This window comes from Fusarium poae, chromosome 2 (assembly GCF_019609905.1).
Source record: "Fusarium poae strain DAOMC 252244 chromosome 2, whole genome shotgun sequence".
In the NCBI taxonomy this organism is placed as follows: Eukaryota; Fungi; Ascomycota; class Sordariomycetes; order Hypocreales; family Nectriaceae; genus Fusarium; species Fusarium poae.
Window position 1 is genome coordinate 2,419,308 of NC_058400.1, and position 16,313 is coordinate 2,435,620.

General features: G+C 48.9%; 6 protein-coding genes across 6 annotated transcripts; 3 read left to right on the top strand and 3 right to left on the bottom strand.

The window, feature by feature from the left end:
• Window positions 1-270: 270 nt before the first annotated feature.
• On the top strand, window positions 271-2,311 carry FPOAC1_004723 (uncharacterized protein; the record flags this gene model as incomplete). The annotated part of the gene is made up of 3 exons (XM_044849264.1): window positions 271-450; window positions 552-586; window positions 673-2,311. 3 exons carry the CDS (start codon window positions 271-273, stop codon window positions 2,309-2,311), a joined length of 1,854 nt encoding a protein of 617 aa, XP_044707974.1.
• A 409-nt stretch (window positions 2,312-2,720) lies between these two features.
• On the top strand, window positions 2,721-3,739 carry FPOAC1_004724 (uncharacterized protein; the record flags this gene model as incomplete). The annotated part of the gene is made up of 2 exons (XM_044849265.1): window positions 2,721-2,773; window positions 2,932-3,739. The coding sequence occupies 2 exons, from the start codon at window positions 2,721-2,723 to the stop codon at window positions 3,737-3,739; spliced, it is 861 nt and encodes a 286-aa protein (XP_044707975.1).
• A 56-nt stretch (window positions 3,740-3,795) lies between these two features.
• On the bottom strand, window positions 3,796-4,770 carry FPOAC1_004725 (uncharacterized protein; the record flags this gene model as incomplete). The annotated part of the gene is made up of 1 exon (XM_044849266.1): window positions 3,796-4,770. The coding sequence occupies one exon, from the start codon at window positions 4,768-4,770 to the stop codon at window positions 3,796-3,798; it is 975 nt and encodes a 324-aa protein (XP_044707976.1).
• An 813-nt stretch (window positions 4,771-5,583) lies between these two features.
• On the top strand, window positions 5,584-6,693 carry CKB1 (casein kinase 2 regulatory subunit; the record flags this gene model as incomplete). Its single annotated transcript, XM_044849267.1, has 2 exons — window positions 5,584-5,742; window positions 5,827-6,693. 2 exons carry the CDS (start codon window positions 5,584-5,586, stop codon window positions 6,691-6,693), a joined length of 1,026 nt encoding a protein of 341 aa, XP_044707977.1.
• A 920-nt stretch (window positions 6,694-7,613) lies between these two features.
• On the bottom strand, window positions 7,614-12,266 carry FPOAC1_004727 (uncharacterized protein; the record flags this gene model as incomplete). The annotated part of the gene is made up of 2 exons (XM_044849268.1): window positions 7,614-8,069; window positions 8,121-12,266. 2 exons carry the CDS (start codon window positions 12,264-12,266, stop codon window positions 7,614-7,616), a joined length of 4,602 nt encoding a protein of 1,533 aa, XP_044707978.1.
• Window positions 12,267-12,421: 155 nt separating this feature from the next.
• FPOAC1_004728 (uncharacterized protein) lies at window positions 12,422-13,642 on the bottom strand (the record flags this gene model as incomplete). The annotated part of the gene is made up of 2 exons (XM_044849269.1): window positions 12,422-12,988; window positions 13,505-13,642. 2 exons carry the CDS (start codon window positions 13,640-13,642, stop codon window positions 12,422-12,424), a joined length of 705 nt encoding a protein of 234 aa, XP_044707979.1.
• Between the last annotated feature and the right edge of the window lie 2,671 nt (window positions 13,643-16,313).

Below are 16,313 nucleotides of genomic sequence, written 5' to 3' on the forward strand. Positions count from 1 at the left end.
TGTACACGTTGCCCCTCTACCGCTGCTGTAAGTGCAAAAAAAAAGTCAAAGCTCCAACGTGCTGCCGTGGTCAATTGCGTGCAGTGAGTGAATCAATGAACGCAATGCAACCTCTTAGGAAACTTTCTCAGGGACGTGTAATCTCGGCTTGCTTCATGTGTTAATCTCCTCTGAGTTTTATTGGTTTCCCCTTCTGGAGACTCTTTTCCTTCAAGTGCTCTCCCAGCATGATAAGATATTCCATAACTGTGAGCCTAGATTGTCCTGGTCATGGATGAGTTTCTCGCAACAGTCGGCGTTCAAGCCATGAGATATGCCATTCGCTCTGGCATCGCCTTAACATCATCCTACGCCATCGGTCAATGTTCGCGGCTGCTGAAGTCAGTCGAAGACAAAGCAGTCCATGCCGAGCTCAAATCCTTGCAAAACCAGCTCGACAACAAAATAAAGGTGCGTCGCATCGCGAAGCCCAACCTCCAGTCAAGATAATACCTTGACTAGTAGGCATAACTTGAGGCCCCATGGATGTTAACCAGCCTATTGCGTCACAGATCATCTCTCCCGCCATAGACTTGATCGAGTTCAAGTAAGCACCCCATTAGCTCACCAACGAGAATGCTCTAATTCGAGCCACTTGTCCTAGTCTATTTCTGACATTCTCAACTATTCTAGGTCAGGAAGAGGCAATGTCTTTCTTGAATCAGCTGCTCCCCTTGCGAAGTCGCTTCATAAGGATATCGTCTCGCTTGGGCGGCGCATAGAGGCCGTCACTACTGTCGATTCAAACAGTAGTCGTGTCCAAACGAAACCATTGCGAGTTAGTCGTGATGACTTGGTGGCCATCGCTTCCGGGATAAAGGCATTGTTAGAGCGAATAGACCGCGAGATCCCACTTCTGCAGTTGGCTATTAGTGCGTCTGGAGAGAGCCTTTCAACATCATTACCTGCTGGCATATCGCCGTCGAGATTACTACAGGCCAGCACTCTACTTACTGTTGGCGACACGCAGTTTGCCCAAGACCCAACAAGACCCGTCCAGATTGGCCCGGCGTTTACTCTTTCTTTGTATATGCTATTTCTTGGGCATGCATCCACACTGATACCACACGGCGCGACAGATATCACAGACATCACAATCTCTACCCACAACCACTCCTCAAGTTCGTCAAGCATCGGTACAGGCTATGGCTTGGGTGAAGGGGAACGAAAGCCATTGTGGCAAGAGGTCCTACATAAGGCTCGTGTGCGTATCTGTAGAACCCGAAGAGACACCTATTTCGATAGCCAGCGAGGTTATTGTGCTGTACCACTGGAAGACTACACGCTTCCTCTTCCGGAAGCGACTGGTGGCGGTGAATACGCCTATCACCTCGAAATCATCGAAGATCTAGACGATGGTCGCGTGCATGACGATGAGCGTGGTATTCAGTCATACGGTGACATCCCGCATGCAGGCATTCGCGAGTCTATACCGGTTCATCAGTTGTCAAAAATCTTCTACACAGACACAGGCCGGATTTTAAACATAGGGTCAGCTACCGACAGCGAGCAAAGACCGGTTCTGCTCCTAAAAAGGGATGTCCAAGTTGGACCGTCCAGGTCAGAGCGTGATGATATCAACGGGTTTATCGAGGAACTCGACAGAGAGAGCAACGGTGTGGTATTGGATTTGACCAGTAAGGACGGTGACCAGGCAGACATCGACAAACAACTGCTGGGAGAGTTTGTCCGCCCTGCAGCCGAGGACTCAAATGTCAATGTCCCTCCCTCGAAGGATTATTTTAAGTGGAAGTTTCCTGCACATCTTGATCCCGAGTGGATGGCTCTTGAGGTGTATGAGGAACAAGAGGACGATGACGACCCCGAAGAAGAGGACGATAATGACTCTTTGGATTCGGCGAGGCTGGATCAGCCAAAAGTGATATCAAAGTCCAGTACTCCTCGTCGTGGCAGGAGATCCCTGGATTCGAGGGTAGTTGATCAGATCAAGAGGCTGTCGCTGAGTAGCCCTGAGAAGATGAGCTCTTTGCAAGCAGCCATGTCATCACCAACTGAGACAGAGGATTTTGTCGCCCGGTCACCGTTCGGAGGGATTACAACATCCTTATCCTTGATGGAGATGCTGATACGACTGGCTAGTCTCCAGGAGTTTCAGCAAACGTCTCATCTGTCTATTCCCGATCACATCCTGACATTCTTCCTGGAAGAGACTTCGACTACGGGTTTGGTTGGTGAGACACAATGGAGGGCCCGGAGTGAGGCAAAGCGTCGCATGGGATTTGACCCCTATACCGATGCCCCGACAAGATAGCTGACAGTTTCTTCCGAGTCCAAAACCTGACAATTACAACAGGGATTTGGTCAAAACACTGCCGGAGGAATGAGTGCAATGACCAACAACGTATTGCGAGGTTGTATCTTGAAACAAGCATGTACATACAATAGCGAGCGTAGCAATAAGGACATAACAAAATCCTTCTGACTGTCGAGTTCTGTGAGAACGGCCGAGTATTTCTTGACTGAGGTTCACTTACCCTACGATGGTGACGACATTTTTGGCTGAAACAAACTGCCGACCTAAGTACTCGCGTAGTAGGATATGGTTTCACATCCTGCAGCTTAAACACGTACATACCTACATATATAGCTCTGGCGTCAACCCAATTCAACCGATAACAAAGCCTTCAGGCGATTCAAATAGTTTCTGATTTGCAATCAGAATGGCTCCTCTCGTCCCTCGGTTCCATCTCTTTGAGATTGATGACCAGACCTGGTACGTACCTGCTTCAGTCCAACCAAAGCTCCACCAGCTCTCAAGCTACTACGTTAGCCAATTCGTACCTGAGCTTCACCTCCAAAACTCGAGTCAATTGAGCTTCTCGAACAAGCAGCTTTATGCTGCATCCTTATCTTACTGACATCGTATCCTAGGTTTCCTGCTTTTCTCCGCGCACGCGTCCAAGATGGCCTTACCCGTGCTTGGCTCTTTAGTCCGCCTTTTCTGTCTCGAAGTCCCGCAAGCCTCAGCGCCCAAGTCCTGATCAAGGAGCTCAACACGTCTCTATCCGAATACACCTTTATCGATTTCTGTGCCGGCGGCGGCGGGCCTACGCCCTCCATAGCGAAGACAGTGAATGCACACCTGCGCTCCCACGGATCGGACCCTGCTCGCTTCATCCTTACAGATCTTCACCCCAATGTCGACGCTTGGGAGCAGGTCGCCCAGAAGAACCCGCTTCTGACATATGAGCGCAAATCTGTCGATGCCGCATCAGCTCCGAAGCATCTTGTAAGAAGAGAGGACGGGACAAAGCCGTTTAGACTGTTCAATCTCGCCTTCCACCACTTTGACGACGACCTAGCTTCTGCGATCCTACGTGATAGTGTCGAGACAAGTGAGGGACTCGCTATTTTTGAGCTTCAAGATCGTTCTCTTGCTAGTGTATTGATGGTTACGTTGCTGGGTATTGGTGCGTTTCTCAGCGCGCCATTCTTCGCGCTTAAGTGGCGATCGCCTGCGACGTTTATCTTCTCGTGCTTGATTCCAATCCTGCCTTTTGTTCTCACGTTTGATGGCTACATCTCGGCGCTACGAACACGGACACCAGAGGAGGTCGAGGGTCTGTTGCGATCCTGCGGTGCTGACACAAGCAAGTGGGAGGTCAAAAGCGGCAGTGATGTGTTCCTCTGGCCTTGCGGATATGTCCATTGGATCATCTGTAAACCACGTAAAGCTTAGTAACGGATTATAGATAATATACATGTGCGACTTCTATTTTACTCGGAAAAGAAAAATCATCGAAACCACCAGTTGACCGAGGCATTCAAATCCCCACTCTCCCCGACACTCTTGACAGAATGCCAATAATGGGTAGGAATGAACATAGCATCTCCAGGATTAAGCACGACCTCGTATGTCCCCGGTGGCACGGGTTTATCAGGGTCGGCTTCCCAAACGGCCTGATGGAGCTTATCTCGTTCCTCGCCCTGCATCATCTCATCCGTCCTTATACGGCTATTGCCTGATCTCTGTAGTTCGGCCTGGACCTGTCTGAACAACCAGTCTCCTGCTCTTGGTGGCATGAGTCTGATGACTTTGGTGCCGGACAGCTGGCAAAACATATTAGGGTTTGGATCCCGATGCAAAGGTGTATAGGTCGGTGTTATGCCCAACCAAATGCTGGAGCCATATATATCCCCCTTTCCAGCATGCAAGACTATTTCTGGAGTGGGAATGTCTTCCTGCAAAGCTTGAGGTAGATCGGCGATCGAACACTGTGCAATATATAGGGATATCCCTTGCAGCTCTTTCTTCCGGACAATATCATTAAACTTCAATACCTCAGTGACGAGGTGAAGAGGAGCGTGAAGCTGGAAAAAGTCCTGACCATTTGTAGAACTTGCAAAGCATGAGTCCCAACTTCTTGTAATTGTCTTGCCTTGCGTTTGTTCTTTCTCGAGGTAGTCTTGAAATAACACTAAGCTCTCTTTCTGCGCAGGAGTTGAAGCGTATATTTCGTATGGAACAATGGCATCGCGAAACTGGCAAAAATATTCTGAGAGTGTTGCCGAGGCGTCCTTAAGGTCTTGGGAGAACCATTTATTCAAAGCGGGCAGAAGAGGCGTCGGAGAACCATGCTCTTTTCCAAAGACGACAGGCTTCTTGTGCTCAAATGATTGCTCACGGAATATTTTGACAGTAGTGTGCTCTTTGGGCAAGTGTGCCAGTTGGGGAACTTTGTTTCTCTTAAACGAAACGCTCGCACTCATATAACGGCGAGAAGAAGCTGTTATTGACGTGTACCAAATCCATTTTGGGTTGACAGATAAGACTTTGGGCATGATTTCCTTACTTTAGTCAAAGAGTGTAATGAGAAAATAAACAAGTTAACATCCCATTATCTAAGAATTGACGGAAGTCGTAGCTTTGTTTACCGTCCGAGGATTGATGATCGACATAATGTTCTGCATTCAACGTGCTATACGAGGTAGGTACTTTGTTAGGGAGCCATGGTTTCTATATTAAGATTCATAGATCGGAATGCGGCGAAATATACCTCCGAACCCGATACAGACCGTATCGGTCTGGTCAGGCTGTCTGTTGCACCAGAATCGTTGAATCATTGTGAAAATCTACGGAAAAAGAAAATCCTTATTTATTGCTTCAATTCATTCTATTCTTATCCAGGTGGCACTCTCACTTACTTTGAGTCGGTCTTATCGCAATACGCTGATTATCTTTGCTGTTAATGATTTTGGTGCAATCACATACACCCACCTACCAACCGATCTTAGCGTATTTGCGTGCCCTGTCCTGTCCTGTCCTGTGCTCGTGGCTCGCGATATCCAATCTGCGCCCCTCAAAATACTCACCACCATCACCCCGCCTCAAGGTAGCTTCGCAGCTATCCCATCGACACCGCGAGCTTCAACCCCACGTTTAGAGCTCTTGCAACAGCTTGGTTTCCACCGCCTATTCATCGCGACCCGTTTCCTCCTCGCACCTACAGTGCGCCCCCTCAGCCTCGCCACTGGTGTCCGTTGCCCCTCGACAACGGAACCGACAACTAATATAGCGATACCATGTCAACCTCATCGGGCGTTCCCGAGTCCTGGATCTCGAGCTTCTGTTCCCTGCTTGGCCATGAATACTTCGCTGAGGTCTCGGAGGAGTTTATCGAAGATGACTTCAACCTGACTGGTTTGCAAACCCAAGTTGCGATGTACAAGGAAGCGTTGGAGGTATGATTATCTTGCCAACGCGTCGACATATCGCGGTTTCACTGTAGGATACAGAATTGCTAACACTGTGCCCCTGCCTTATAGATGATCTTGGACGTGGAGCCAGAAGATGATGAGGAGGAGGAGGAAGAGGAGGAAGAAGAAGATGAAAACGAATCCGACCCAGAACGCCTGACCAGGGCATCCAGCGAACGAAGGCACCACCGCATGGCCAGCGACTTGTCCGTCATCGAATCATCAGCTGAAATGCTCTACGGTCTTATTCACCAGCGCTTTATCTGCTCCAGGGCAGGAATCCAGCAAATGAGCGAGAAATACGAGCTTGGCCACTTTGGTTGCTGTCCCCGGACGAACTGTGACCAGGCCCGTACTTTACCTGTCGGTCTTTCTGATATCCCCGGCGAGGACACAGTCAAACTTTTCTGTCCATCGTGTTTAGATGTCTACGTCCCGCCCAATAGCCGCTTCCAGACCGTCGACGGTGCCTTCTTCGGCCGCACCTTTGGCTCTCTTTTCCTACTCACTTTCCCCGAATATGATTTGACTAAGCGTGGAATTGAGGTGCTCTCTAGCAGCGGCCCTCGTGTCAACGAAGGTGACGGCCTTATTAACGGAATGTATGCCAAGAACATTGGTCCAGGTCTGGGCCGTGAACGCATATATGAGCCTCGAATCTACGGATTCCGTGTTTCTGAGAGAGCCAAATCCGGCCCCAGAATGCAGTGGCTTCGCGAGCGGCCGACAGACATCAACGAGCTTGACGAAGCTCGCCTTTACGCAGAGCAGAACCCAGACTCAGAAGATGATGAGGACAACGGTGGTCAAGTTGGCGCGAATGGTAGAGTCATGGTTCGTCGACGCCCACCTGGAAACGCCCGCCTTCGCCAACGACAAAACCAAAATGGTAGCCCCATGGCCATGTCAACGAACGGAGCTGAATCAGAGCTGTAGAGCTCTCGACCATTTTAGTTTTATGACTCCCGTTATTGCTCATGTCGGGAGTGTTGGTATGGAAGGTGAAAGCCTGGCACAACATGGATATCCCGATATCGAACTGGCTGGATTTTGGCGATACAACTTAAGGGGAGCACAGAAAGCAAATGTGGATACATTTTGAGAGACGTATTAGGAGGAGCAGAATAAGAAGAACATGCCATGTGGGAGTGGAATGGCACCATTGGGTTTGCAATTAATGCATAGACGGCGTTGAACGTTTGAGGTAGGCAATGGAAAATACACAACGAATGCACATGAAACATCACTCAATTCGCTCTTGTGAATGCTTTTGATAGACTGAACACAGGACTCGGTCTGAACTGTTTCCTTGCTTGAATCGTTTAACTTGTCATGTATTATTTTTCGTAGACCTGTTTATAAGTGTCGCTAAGACCACTAGGCCAAATACCCCAAAAACGAAGCCCCCCGTTATCAGGATAACGAGGCAAATTTGGGTCTATCGGCTTCCGACAGTAAGCATGGCTTTTATGAATAGATACGTACATGCTATTCCCCATTCTGTGTAACGGCCTTCCTGCTTGCACCGACAAAGAAACCCTGCAATATCAAACTGCATTGGCATGATGAATTGCGCACTCCTGAAAGCCCCGAACGCCAGTTACCAGTTCCGTTTCCATCATATCTATCGTGTACAGCGCGTATATTCCAGGGGCTAAAACCGTTTAAGCAAAAGAAAAAAAACAAGAAAATCAAAAGAGTAGTCGGTCATCATATGAGGTGGTGGTGAAAGACTGTTATACTGAAGAGTGTCAATGCCTTAGAAGACCACTCGTCGTCATGAATAAACATCCGTCACTAACAGTACGACTCAGTGCTGCTGAATTCCCCTTTATACAGAAGAACGAGGGGTTATCTCAGGCTTCGCCGAGCTTGGCTTCGCCAGTACCGCCCGCTTCTGTCAAGTCTTCCGAAATAGCAGCAGTTTCGCCAATGTCCTTGTCTTTCGCGTCGTGCTCAGCCTTTGGCGTGATCTCGTCACTGGCCTCTGAGCTGCCCACCCTGGACCTTGGGAGGAACCAACCTCCACGTTCCCATTGACCAGGTTCGTATAAGCAAGAGTTGCGAACCTCTTCATCAGAAATCCCTGAAAGGAGAGTATTGAGACGCTTGAAGTCGATCGGCTTGAGGATCCATCCATCAAAACCAGCATCAATGTATTTCTGCTTTTCACGCTCGACGAGCGAGGCCGAAACAGCGAAGACAGGGATGCGATGGTTGGTATCAGCCAAGGTTGAGTGGCCCTGATGATCTGCAGAAGCCTCCATTGACCTGATCATCTTCGTGCTTGTGAGGCCGTCGACGATAGGCATCTTATTCTGGTTAGTGACCATACGCATCTCGTTAGAACTCGAATAACTCACCTGCATATCCATCAGGACAACGTCGAACTCCTTTGACTTTTCACGATAAGCTGCAGCACAATCCTCGCCATTTACAGTATGATGTACACCATGGCCCACCCTCTCGAGACGTTTCCTCAGTATTTTCATATTGATTGGATCGTCTTCAGCCACAAGAACTTGAAGATGCTGCTGCTCAGTCACCTGAGTCCCTGCGCTAGTGACGCTTTCTGTACCAGCCTTGGCTACCGGGCGATCATTGGTTTTCATCTCAAAAAGAATTCCAGATTGCTCACTGGGTTGTGGCTTTTGAGGCATATCGGTGTAGTCATCTGGCATCTTGACTGCACGGATTGGAGTTTTTGAATCCATGACTTTGGCGCTGCCAGGCTCACTACGAGGTTTAGTCGACGTGGGACTCTGAGACCGCCTATTGGTTGGGCTGGCAGATCGACCACCAACACTAACAGCTCCGCGAGACCCAGGGCGCATGGAGTTTGTTCGTGAGCTCCTTCCCCCTTCAATGGGAAACTCGGTACCTTCCCGTTCATTTAGAGACAATGGCGTTTGAATTGCATCAATAAGTCGATCGGCATCACTCTGGTGACTACCACGGCTGCCTTGACTTGTTTGACTGTCCATGCTACGTTGACTTGCCCCGCTGCCCTTGATCGATACATCACCGGCAGAAGCCATAGTACTAGCTCTCTCAACAAGCGTGATCTCTCCTTCCGGCACAGCTCTTAATGAATCAGGGGCGGTATTGGCCGTGCTGTTGCTATTGAAGGATTGGTTTCCTGGCCCGGCTGGAACACCTTCGACCTGAGCACCGCTGCATTCATCTGATAAGAGGAATGGGAGCTGGACGACGAATCTAGAACCCTGGCCGAGTTCTGATTTCAAGCGAAGCTGCCCGTCCATGTTGCGAACAATACGCGCAACTACAGCAAGGCCAAGTCCCAGAGTGCGCATTTCACGAGGCATATCATCTAGTGAACTTGATGTAGGCGCGTCCTCTGAGCTGACCTGTTCGAGATCCCGGAATAGGGTATCAAGCTGACCTGCACTCATACCGATGCCAGAGTCCTCGATGACAAAATCAACAACGGCCTGTTGATCTCTAATCTCGGACACAAAAACATCCACCTTGACATGGCCTTTGTGTGTATGAGCAACGGCATTTGCTGTGACGTTGGAGAGTGCTTGACGAATTCGCCGTTCATCTCCGTGTACAAACTGAGGCAAGCCGGGGTGTTGGACGACTGTGTAATGGATTCCCTTTCGCTTCGCATCGTTCAAAAAGGGGCCAGTTGCCTCTCTAATACAGCTGGCAAGATCGAACACTTCGCTTTTGACCAAATTCTGCCCCTCTTCAGTTTTGGTCAAATCAAGTAGGTCATTGATGACGTAAATCAAGGACTTAGATGCGGAATGAGACCTGGCCAAGTTGTCCCGAGTTTCCTGATCCAGACTACCCTCGAGGGCGATCTCTAGATAGTTGATGATGGCATTCAGAGGGGTTCGAACCTCATGTGCAGAATTAGCAAGTAACAGCCTGGTTAGCTTGCTGTTCTGCAAAGCCTTCTCCTTTTGTCTCCAAACTTCGATAAATTTACCGTAAACGAGGCAAAGGACAGCCGCAGTCTCTACCTGCTCCTCATTCCATTCTCTGCATTTACCAACAACAGTCTCATGCCAAGTCCTGAAACTCTTTCTTGGCTCAAGATAGCCGGCAGTACCCTCACGAACAAATTTTTCGTAGGGATTGCCAGCCCACTTAACTTCTTTAATTTGGCCCTTACGGAAGAAGACAATAAAGTCGTTGCCACCAATACTCAGTGGTACATAGAGCAGTCCAGCGATAACTTGAAAACCAGGTGGATATCGCAGATCGGGGAAGTCTTCTCTGACGTCCTGTGAGGCAACAACAGAGGTAAGTTGACGCATTCTGAGATACTCCAACATGGCGAGTGCTTCTTGGCTCTGTTCAACAGGCCCCATGAGTTTGGTCTCACCCTTGATTGATAGCAAACCAAAATCGGCATCAAACAGCTTCAATAGATCTTCCGAGGACGCAATGATATACCCAGAGGGGTTCTTGTCTGTAGGTGCGGTGTTGATCAGCTTGCGAGCTTGTAGTCGTGAAGCGTAAGACAGTCTCTCGATATTTCTAGATGCAGTATCTCCCACCAAACGACACATTTTGCGAATAGGGAAAGATACTCGCATCCCGTGATTTCCATAGGAATGGCAAGAAATGAGGCCCCATAGTTCGTTGAAAGCGTTGATTGATATCGACATGGAGGATCTCACAGCCATGTTTTTCAAGTATTTGATATGAATGGGCGACATGGCTCGTAAATAGGAGTGGCTCATGTCCAGCGGCATGTCAAGGTCTTCTTTTGTTCGACAAACAATTCTGGAGGTGTCTTGGTCGCGGTCGTAAAGTAACCGTACTTTGTTGAGCTTGTAGAGGTCGCGAGCCTGTCGTGGAATGTCTGATGCTGGGAAGTGGAGGCCTTTGTATAAATCCCTCGTCATGGATGTATCGACGAGTTCTGTCACAACCTTGCCGTTGAACGAGGAGTCAAACTGGTAGATCATGACGCGATGGAAACCAGTCAATTCTTTGACTATGCCCACCAGGACCTTGAGGAAGGCCTCGAGGTTCGGTGCAGATGAAAGTTGTTCCTGGACTTGAGACATGATATCAAAAACCTGCATAGCGCCTTGTTCACCTCGCCTTTTTCTTGCACTCCTTAGTATCCTCAAAGGCTTACTGAGAACCTCTGTACTGTCTTCTATCTCCTCCAAAGTCGGGTTCGACTGTAATGTGTCATGGGGGGTATCTGGTGTCATTTCATCCGCAGGCCGTAAAGGATATTCGACGTCGTCGTCCAACTCAAATTCACAGATTACCAAATCAGGATGTGCCGGGTTGATATGGATTGCGCACCAAAGCTTTGTGCTCTTGCATTTGGGGGGTCGGATCGATAAGCTGAAAACCTCGGGCCCATTGACAGCGGGATCTGCGTCTTCGTCACGAATGAAATCAATGTGGTCAAGAAGATTATCCTGTTGCTCTTCGGTTAAGATATCGAGGAAATTCTTGAGTTGGAACAATTGTTTCGGTGTATAGCCTAGCATCCGAACAGAATTCTCGCTGACGTATCGGACAACAAAGCAACCATCGTTCTCTTCGCGAAGAGCAACGAGGACACCGAAAGTTTGAACAGCACCAGGAGTGTGGATTGGTTCGTCCTCACAACGCTGAAGGACACCATCACGACCAGTGATGACCGCATGGCCATCGTCAGTCACAACGTGAGTGAACCGAGCAGTTACGTGTGAGACATCAGCACTGGAGAACCCGGCAGAAGAAGCATCGGGCTCAAGCCCTCCCGCTGAAACGTTCGCCGAACCATGTCCTACTGCTCCCGATTCTTTGGTTTCCGTGTCTGCGCCTGCGTCTGTCTCGTTGTCTGACGTCGATATATCAAGTTCTAAAGGGACCGTACTGCTTCCGTGGCGGTTTGCATCTAGCTGAATGCTCGACATAGGCCCGCTCATTGTGTTTTTCCTTCGCATTAAAGCGTCGATACGCTCGCTGTGGGCTCGTGAGTGGTAATTCGCTGGGACTGTATCCGAACGTCTCAGATCTGGCCCTGTGTCAGCTCGGGGCGCACTTGGGACTTTGACAGGAATATCCCGGCCATCGCGCGGAGGCAAGGCATGGAAATAATCGTTGCTGGTTATCTTACTGGAGCTAGGGTCGACGCTAATGACGGATCGTATAGGAAAGACTCGGTCCCCAGAAACATCCGAAGCTGTGGAGTGGTAGCCCAATTGCTTATCTGAACTGACACTCCAGGGCGAAAACGGTGGCTCCGAGTTAGAGACACTATTCTGCTCGCTGGGGGCAGCAGAGGAGGCAGCTCGAGTAGTGCGGGTTGGCGTTGCGTCATTGTAGGTATTTGTACGAAGACCGGGCAGAGTATCCGGGCCGCTGGGCCGAAAGGTAGATGAAGATGCCGTCGATGACTGAGGTGGAGGCGGATAAGACTCAGAAGGCAGAGTGGTAGATGAGGGGCTATGTTGCTGTTCTTCATGGTCTTTTTGTTCAGGTTGACTGGTGCCCTGACTCTCTTTGTTGTGTGGCACATCCATGATGGCGTTGACTGGTCGCTAATCTGATAGTTGTGAAGCTGAGACTGAAAGGATGAGAGCCCAGGAGTTGAGAGTGTGCTAGAGATGGTACTCGAGCGGGAGATGAGGGCGATCCTGTCAAGTAGTGTCGCGCATCCCCGTAATAGACTCTGATACTAGTGAAGGGTGCCGGCAGAAAATCTCACAAGATCAAAGAGTGGAGGATGGCCAGCCGGAGCTAGGATAAACAGTAAAAAGGGATCGGCTCTCGTGGTTGTCGTAGTTGTGATAGTCGTGGTCGTTGGCGAGGGCTTGACTTTGACAGGAGCAGCGACGTGGGCTACGACGCAATAACAATACCAACAATACCAACAATACCGCAAAATCGATATATTAGAAAGCAAGGTCCAGATACAGGAGTAACGGGGCTCCAGTGCAGGATCAACAGGGGGGCCGAGATCGGTAGACCAAACAGTAGGCAGTGAGAAACAGAAGCTATCACAATTCGAATCAACGGCAATGGATGGCGAAAGGGTTGCGAAGACGAAGACCCAATGCGGAAAGAGTGACGGAGAGTCTCGAGTGGCCAGGCGACTTGATCTGCCGTTGATACGTAATGCCGCTCTGGGTTCGAGAGAAGTCAAGGAAGAGTCGAAACGAGGCGAGATAGGACAGAGCAGGGCGACAAATAATTCACTGTACCAGCTGGTAGCAGCTTTTGGCTGAGGGGATAGGATGTTGAACTGTAGGAGTAAGGTGTTGTAGGTTGGTTATGTGGAGGTGGCAAATGTACAGTGTGGCCCTACAGTACAGCAGAGTACTAAGGTACCTATGATGGATCTCAGGTGTTAGCCCAGGGAACCCCAACTGGATCCATGGATCCCACCTAATCCTTGTTCCTCCTACTGTTGTACTTCACTGAACTGGGCAGCTGGGCAGCCTGCACCTGCATCCAGAGGACTCCAAGGGCCGGAGTGGAGGAGGGCTGGAGGGTCAAGTGGGGATGGGACAAGAGCCTGAAGACCAGGACTTCCCTACCTCCAATGGGCCATCTCTCGCCTTATTAGCTCTGTCGATCCCTCCCATTTTCTCTCCCCTCAATGAGCAGAAGACCGGATTACGCTGCCAAGGCTGCTCAAAATCCCATCCTCATCCCTTGAAAATCCCATCTTATTCTATCGTACACTCTACGTTACAATGTGTGGGCATGCCCCTCCCTTGGCCGGCCTTCTGCCCTGGAGTGTGAAGTGCCCACTTACCATCTCTAACAAACGAGCTGACGGCGATTGGTCTATTGTATTCTGAAGAAATAGTTGTTGGACTGAAAACGCATTAACTCTCGTTCTGTGGTGTTGTCTCCCATGTTCCTGTGCCGTAATGTGCTTGTGTTCCGGCATTATGGATTTTGCCGTGTCGGAAAGGAAAGGGTCTCGTGGTGAAGTCTTGGTGGTTTCGATGACCCCACGACCCGTGTCAGTCACAGTCCAATGTACGTCAATTAATCAGTCTTCTGAGAACTGGTCTGTATTGCCCTAGGATCGTCTATCAACAGAGTTGCTAATTCAGTCTGGCCCGACATATCGTCCTTCCTTCGACTGAAGCCGCACCACAATCGTTTCGAGGTATTCCTATAATAATTATTTGATGGGTAATCTTTGCGGGCATAAGAAGCGAGATCGACAAATCGTGCAAAGGCCAAAAAAAATCTTGACTTTTGACGAGACAAACGCACAGCTCATCTACTAATGAGATCGTGCTCCTTGGATCGAGACCCATAAATAATGGGCTAATCTAACATGAGAAATGCTAACTTAGTGCGCGGGTTTCATACTACTAAGGTCGAGCGACACTACTATGTACGGAGTACTGTATCCTAACTCTTACTGCTTCATTTAGCTGCCTTTATTATGATGTAGACAATTCTCAATCTAGGTGCGGATCGAAGCCTTTGGCCCGACAGCTTCGATCTGGTCTGCTGACAACTGCACCACTCAATAGTGCGCGCACCAGCTCGTGGCTTGAAACAGGAGCAACGGTCTTTTTTGAATTGCAATACTGTCCCTCCTGGTGGCAGTCTCAAAGACTGCAATTACATACCGATAGGCCAGACCGCTTGACAACGTTACGAATCGGCGATCATGATGCCTAGTCCCCCACTTGGCTTGCAGAGTCCATTTGAGCCTTTGGGGACAGCCAACCAGCAAGTTCATAAGTGACTTGTTAGCTTGAAGAATCTGACCCCAAGAGACAGTTTGGCCCCTCTCATCTTGATGCTAGCAGGTGGGTAGAACAACCGCATACGATCTCTGAGTAGGGAAGTGAAGTGAAGGAAATTTACGATCACCTCCATTGCTGCTTCTGACACGCATTGGCTAGCTCTTTACTTTCGTCGGCCACACAGGCTGGGGCTTGGAGCGGGGATTATTTTGTCCTCCATGGGGCTAGGTCCAGGGCACCTCGCTGACCCCTGCTGGACTGCCCAAGGCGTTGTGGGTGTCATGAGGTGAGAGAGGCAAAGTCCCTGAGCCACTTGTTGATCTCGTTGTCGAGACCATTCTGTTACACTGACAATGGAGTATGTGCCTCAGGTACATTATACGTATTGTTCCGGTGTTGTGCTGCGTACAGATCGATGGCAACCAAGTTGGGCGCATGCATACAAGTCTACCCCATGGAAACATGACGGGACATGGCCTATATAATACATAGGTATGCAAAGCTACTAATACCTTAGTAGACATGATGAATGAGGCTCGGTAAAGTATCTACGTTTCGAAGCAAGTGCCTGCACTGTGGGTGCGCCACAGATGACTGTGACATCATTTGAGTCCGGCGCTTTCTCTCCGGTGTTGGAGACATGAATGGATATTCTTGGCAAATCATCGTTTTGAAACGAACGACTTTTTGCATCATGACGATCATGCCCTTTCATGGTGCAGATCCTGATGCATCAGCCACGTGTGGCGAACAAACACTTATCATTATACATATTATTATTTTCCCGATTTTTGTTACCCACCCGTCGGGCAGTGGTGTTTTGGTGGATGGACAAAGACAAATTTGCAAAGAGTGACTTCTCAACTATTATTCCCTGTTCCTCGGGGGTGTTTTATTATTTCAAAAAATCCACTCTCCAATGAAAGAAGATTTTACCAAGTCTGTTCATCGCAACATTACTCGAAGTTGCCAGCAGAGCAGATTTCGAAGAAAATTCTCTTTTTGCATGCGGATCAGCGATGGCTATTCCCTAATAACCCGGTCTTGACTTACAGTATTGCCACTTGAGTTCCTGGAATTTCTGTAGATTATACATGGTATATAAATTAAATCAAAAAGCGTGGGACTGTCGGTTTCCAGGCCACTTCCTGGCCTGGTTTTCAAATAGGAAAACGGCGCCAAGCACAATGTCCGCGCTTCGATTCATCCGGAGGTACTCCGGAGCAGCCCAAATATCCGACGGCATTCGACTGTAATGTCAAAACGGGTCTCACTTTTTGTTCACATGTGAACTAGAATACTGCATCGGCCATGCCTATCGGTATTTGCTTATATATTCATGCGCAATAACGAGATATAGCAAGGACTGGTATTCGAACTTGCTAAGTAAGATGTGATATCACTTCACTCACATGGGATCCGAAGAAACCATGACCTAACGTTCAGGAACATGAAGTCTAGTTTTTCCCTAAATACGACGTCTTAGAGTACCCTGCTCGACGCCAAGACAGTGCGAAAATAATTCATAGAAGAGGGTTTTTACCATCCCCTGGTTTTTGCGCAGGCAGGGTAATGCCTTAACCCGATTAGTTGAATGTTATTTCTATGTATAGGGCGCGCAAAAACCAGGGGATGGCAAGAACCCCCTTCTATGACTTATGTAATATGCTACAACTGTACATTTTCCACAATTGAAAATAGCATGGTAACCTGATTAGCCTAGATATAGCCACAGTGTAGTGAGTATCCTTACATGAGTGAAATGCAAATCTATCTGGCCGACTTTGTAAAGCTTGGGCAATAATATGCTAAGCTACCTAGAGTAGGTAGGTAGGTATGCTGAGAGACGCT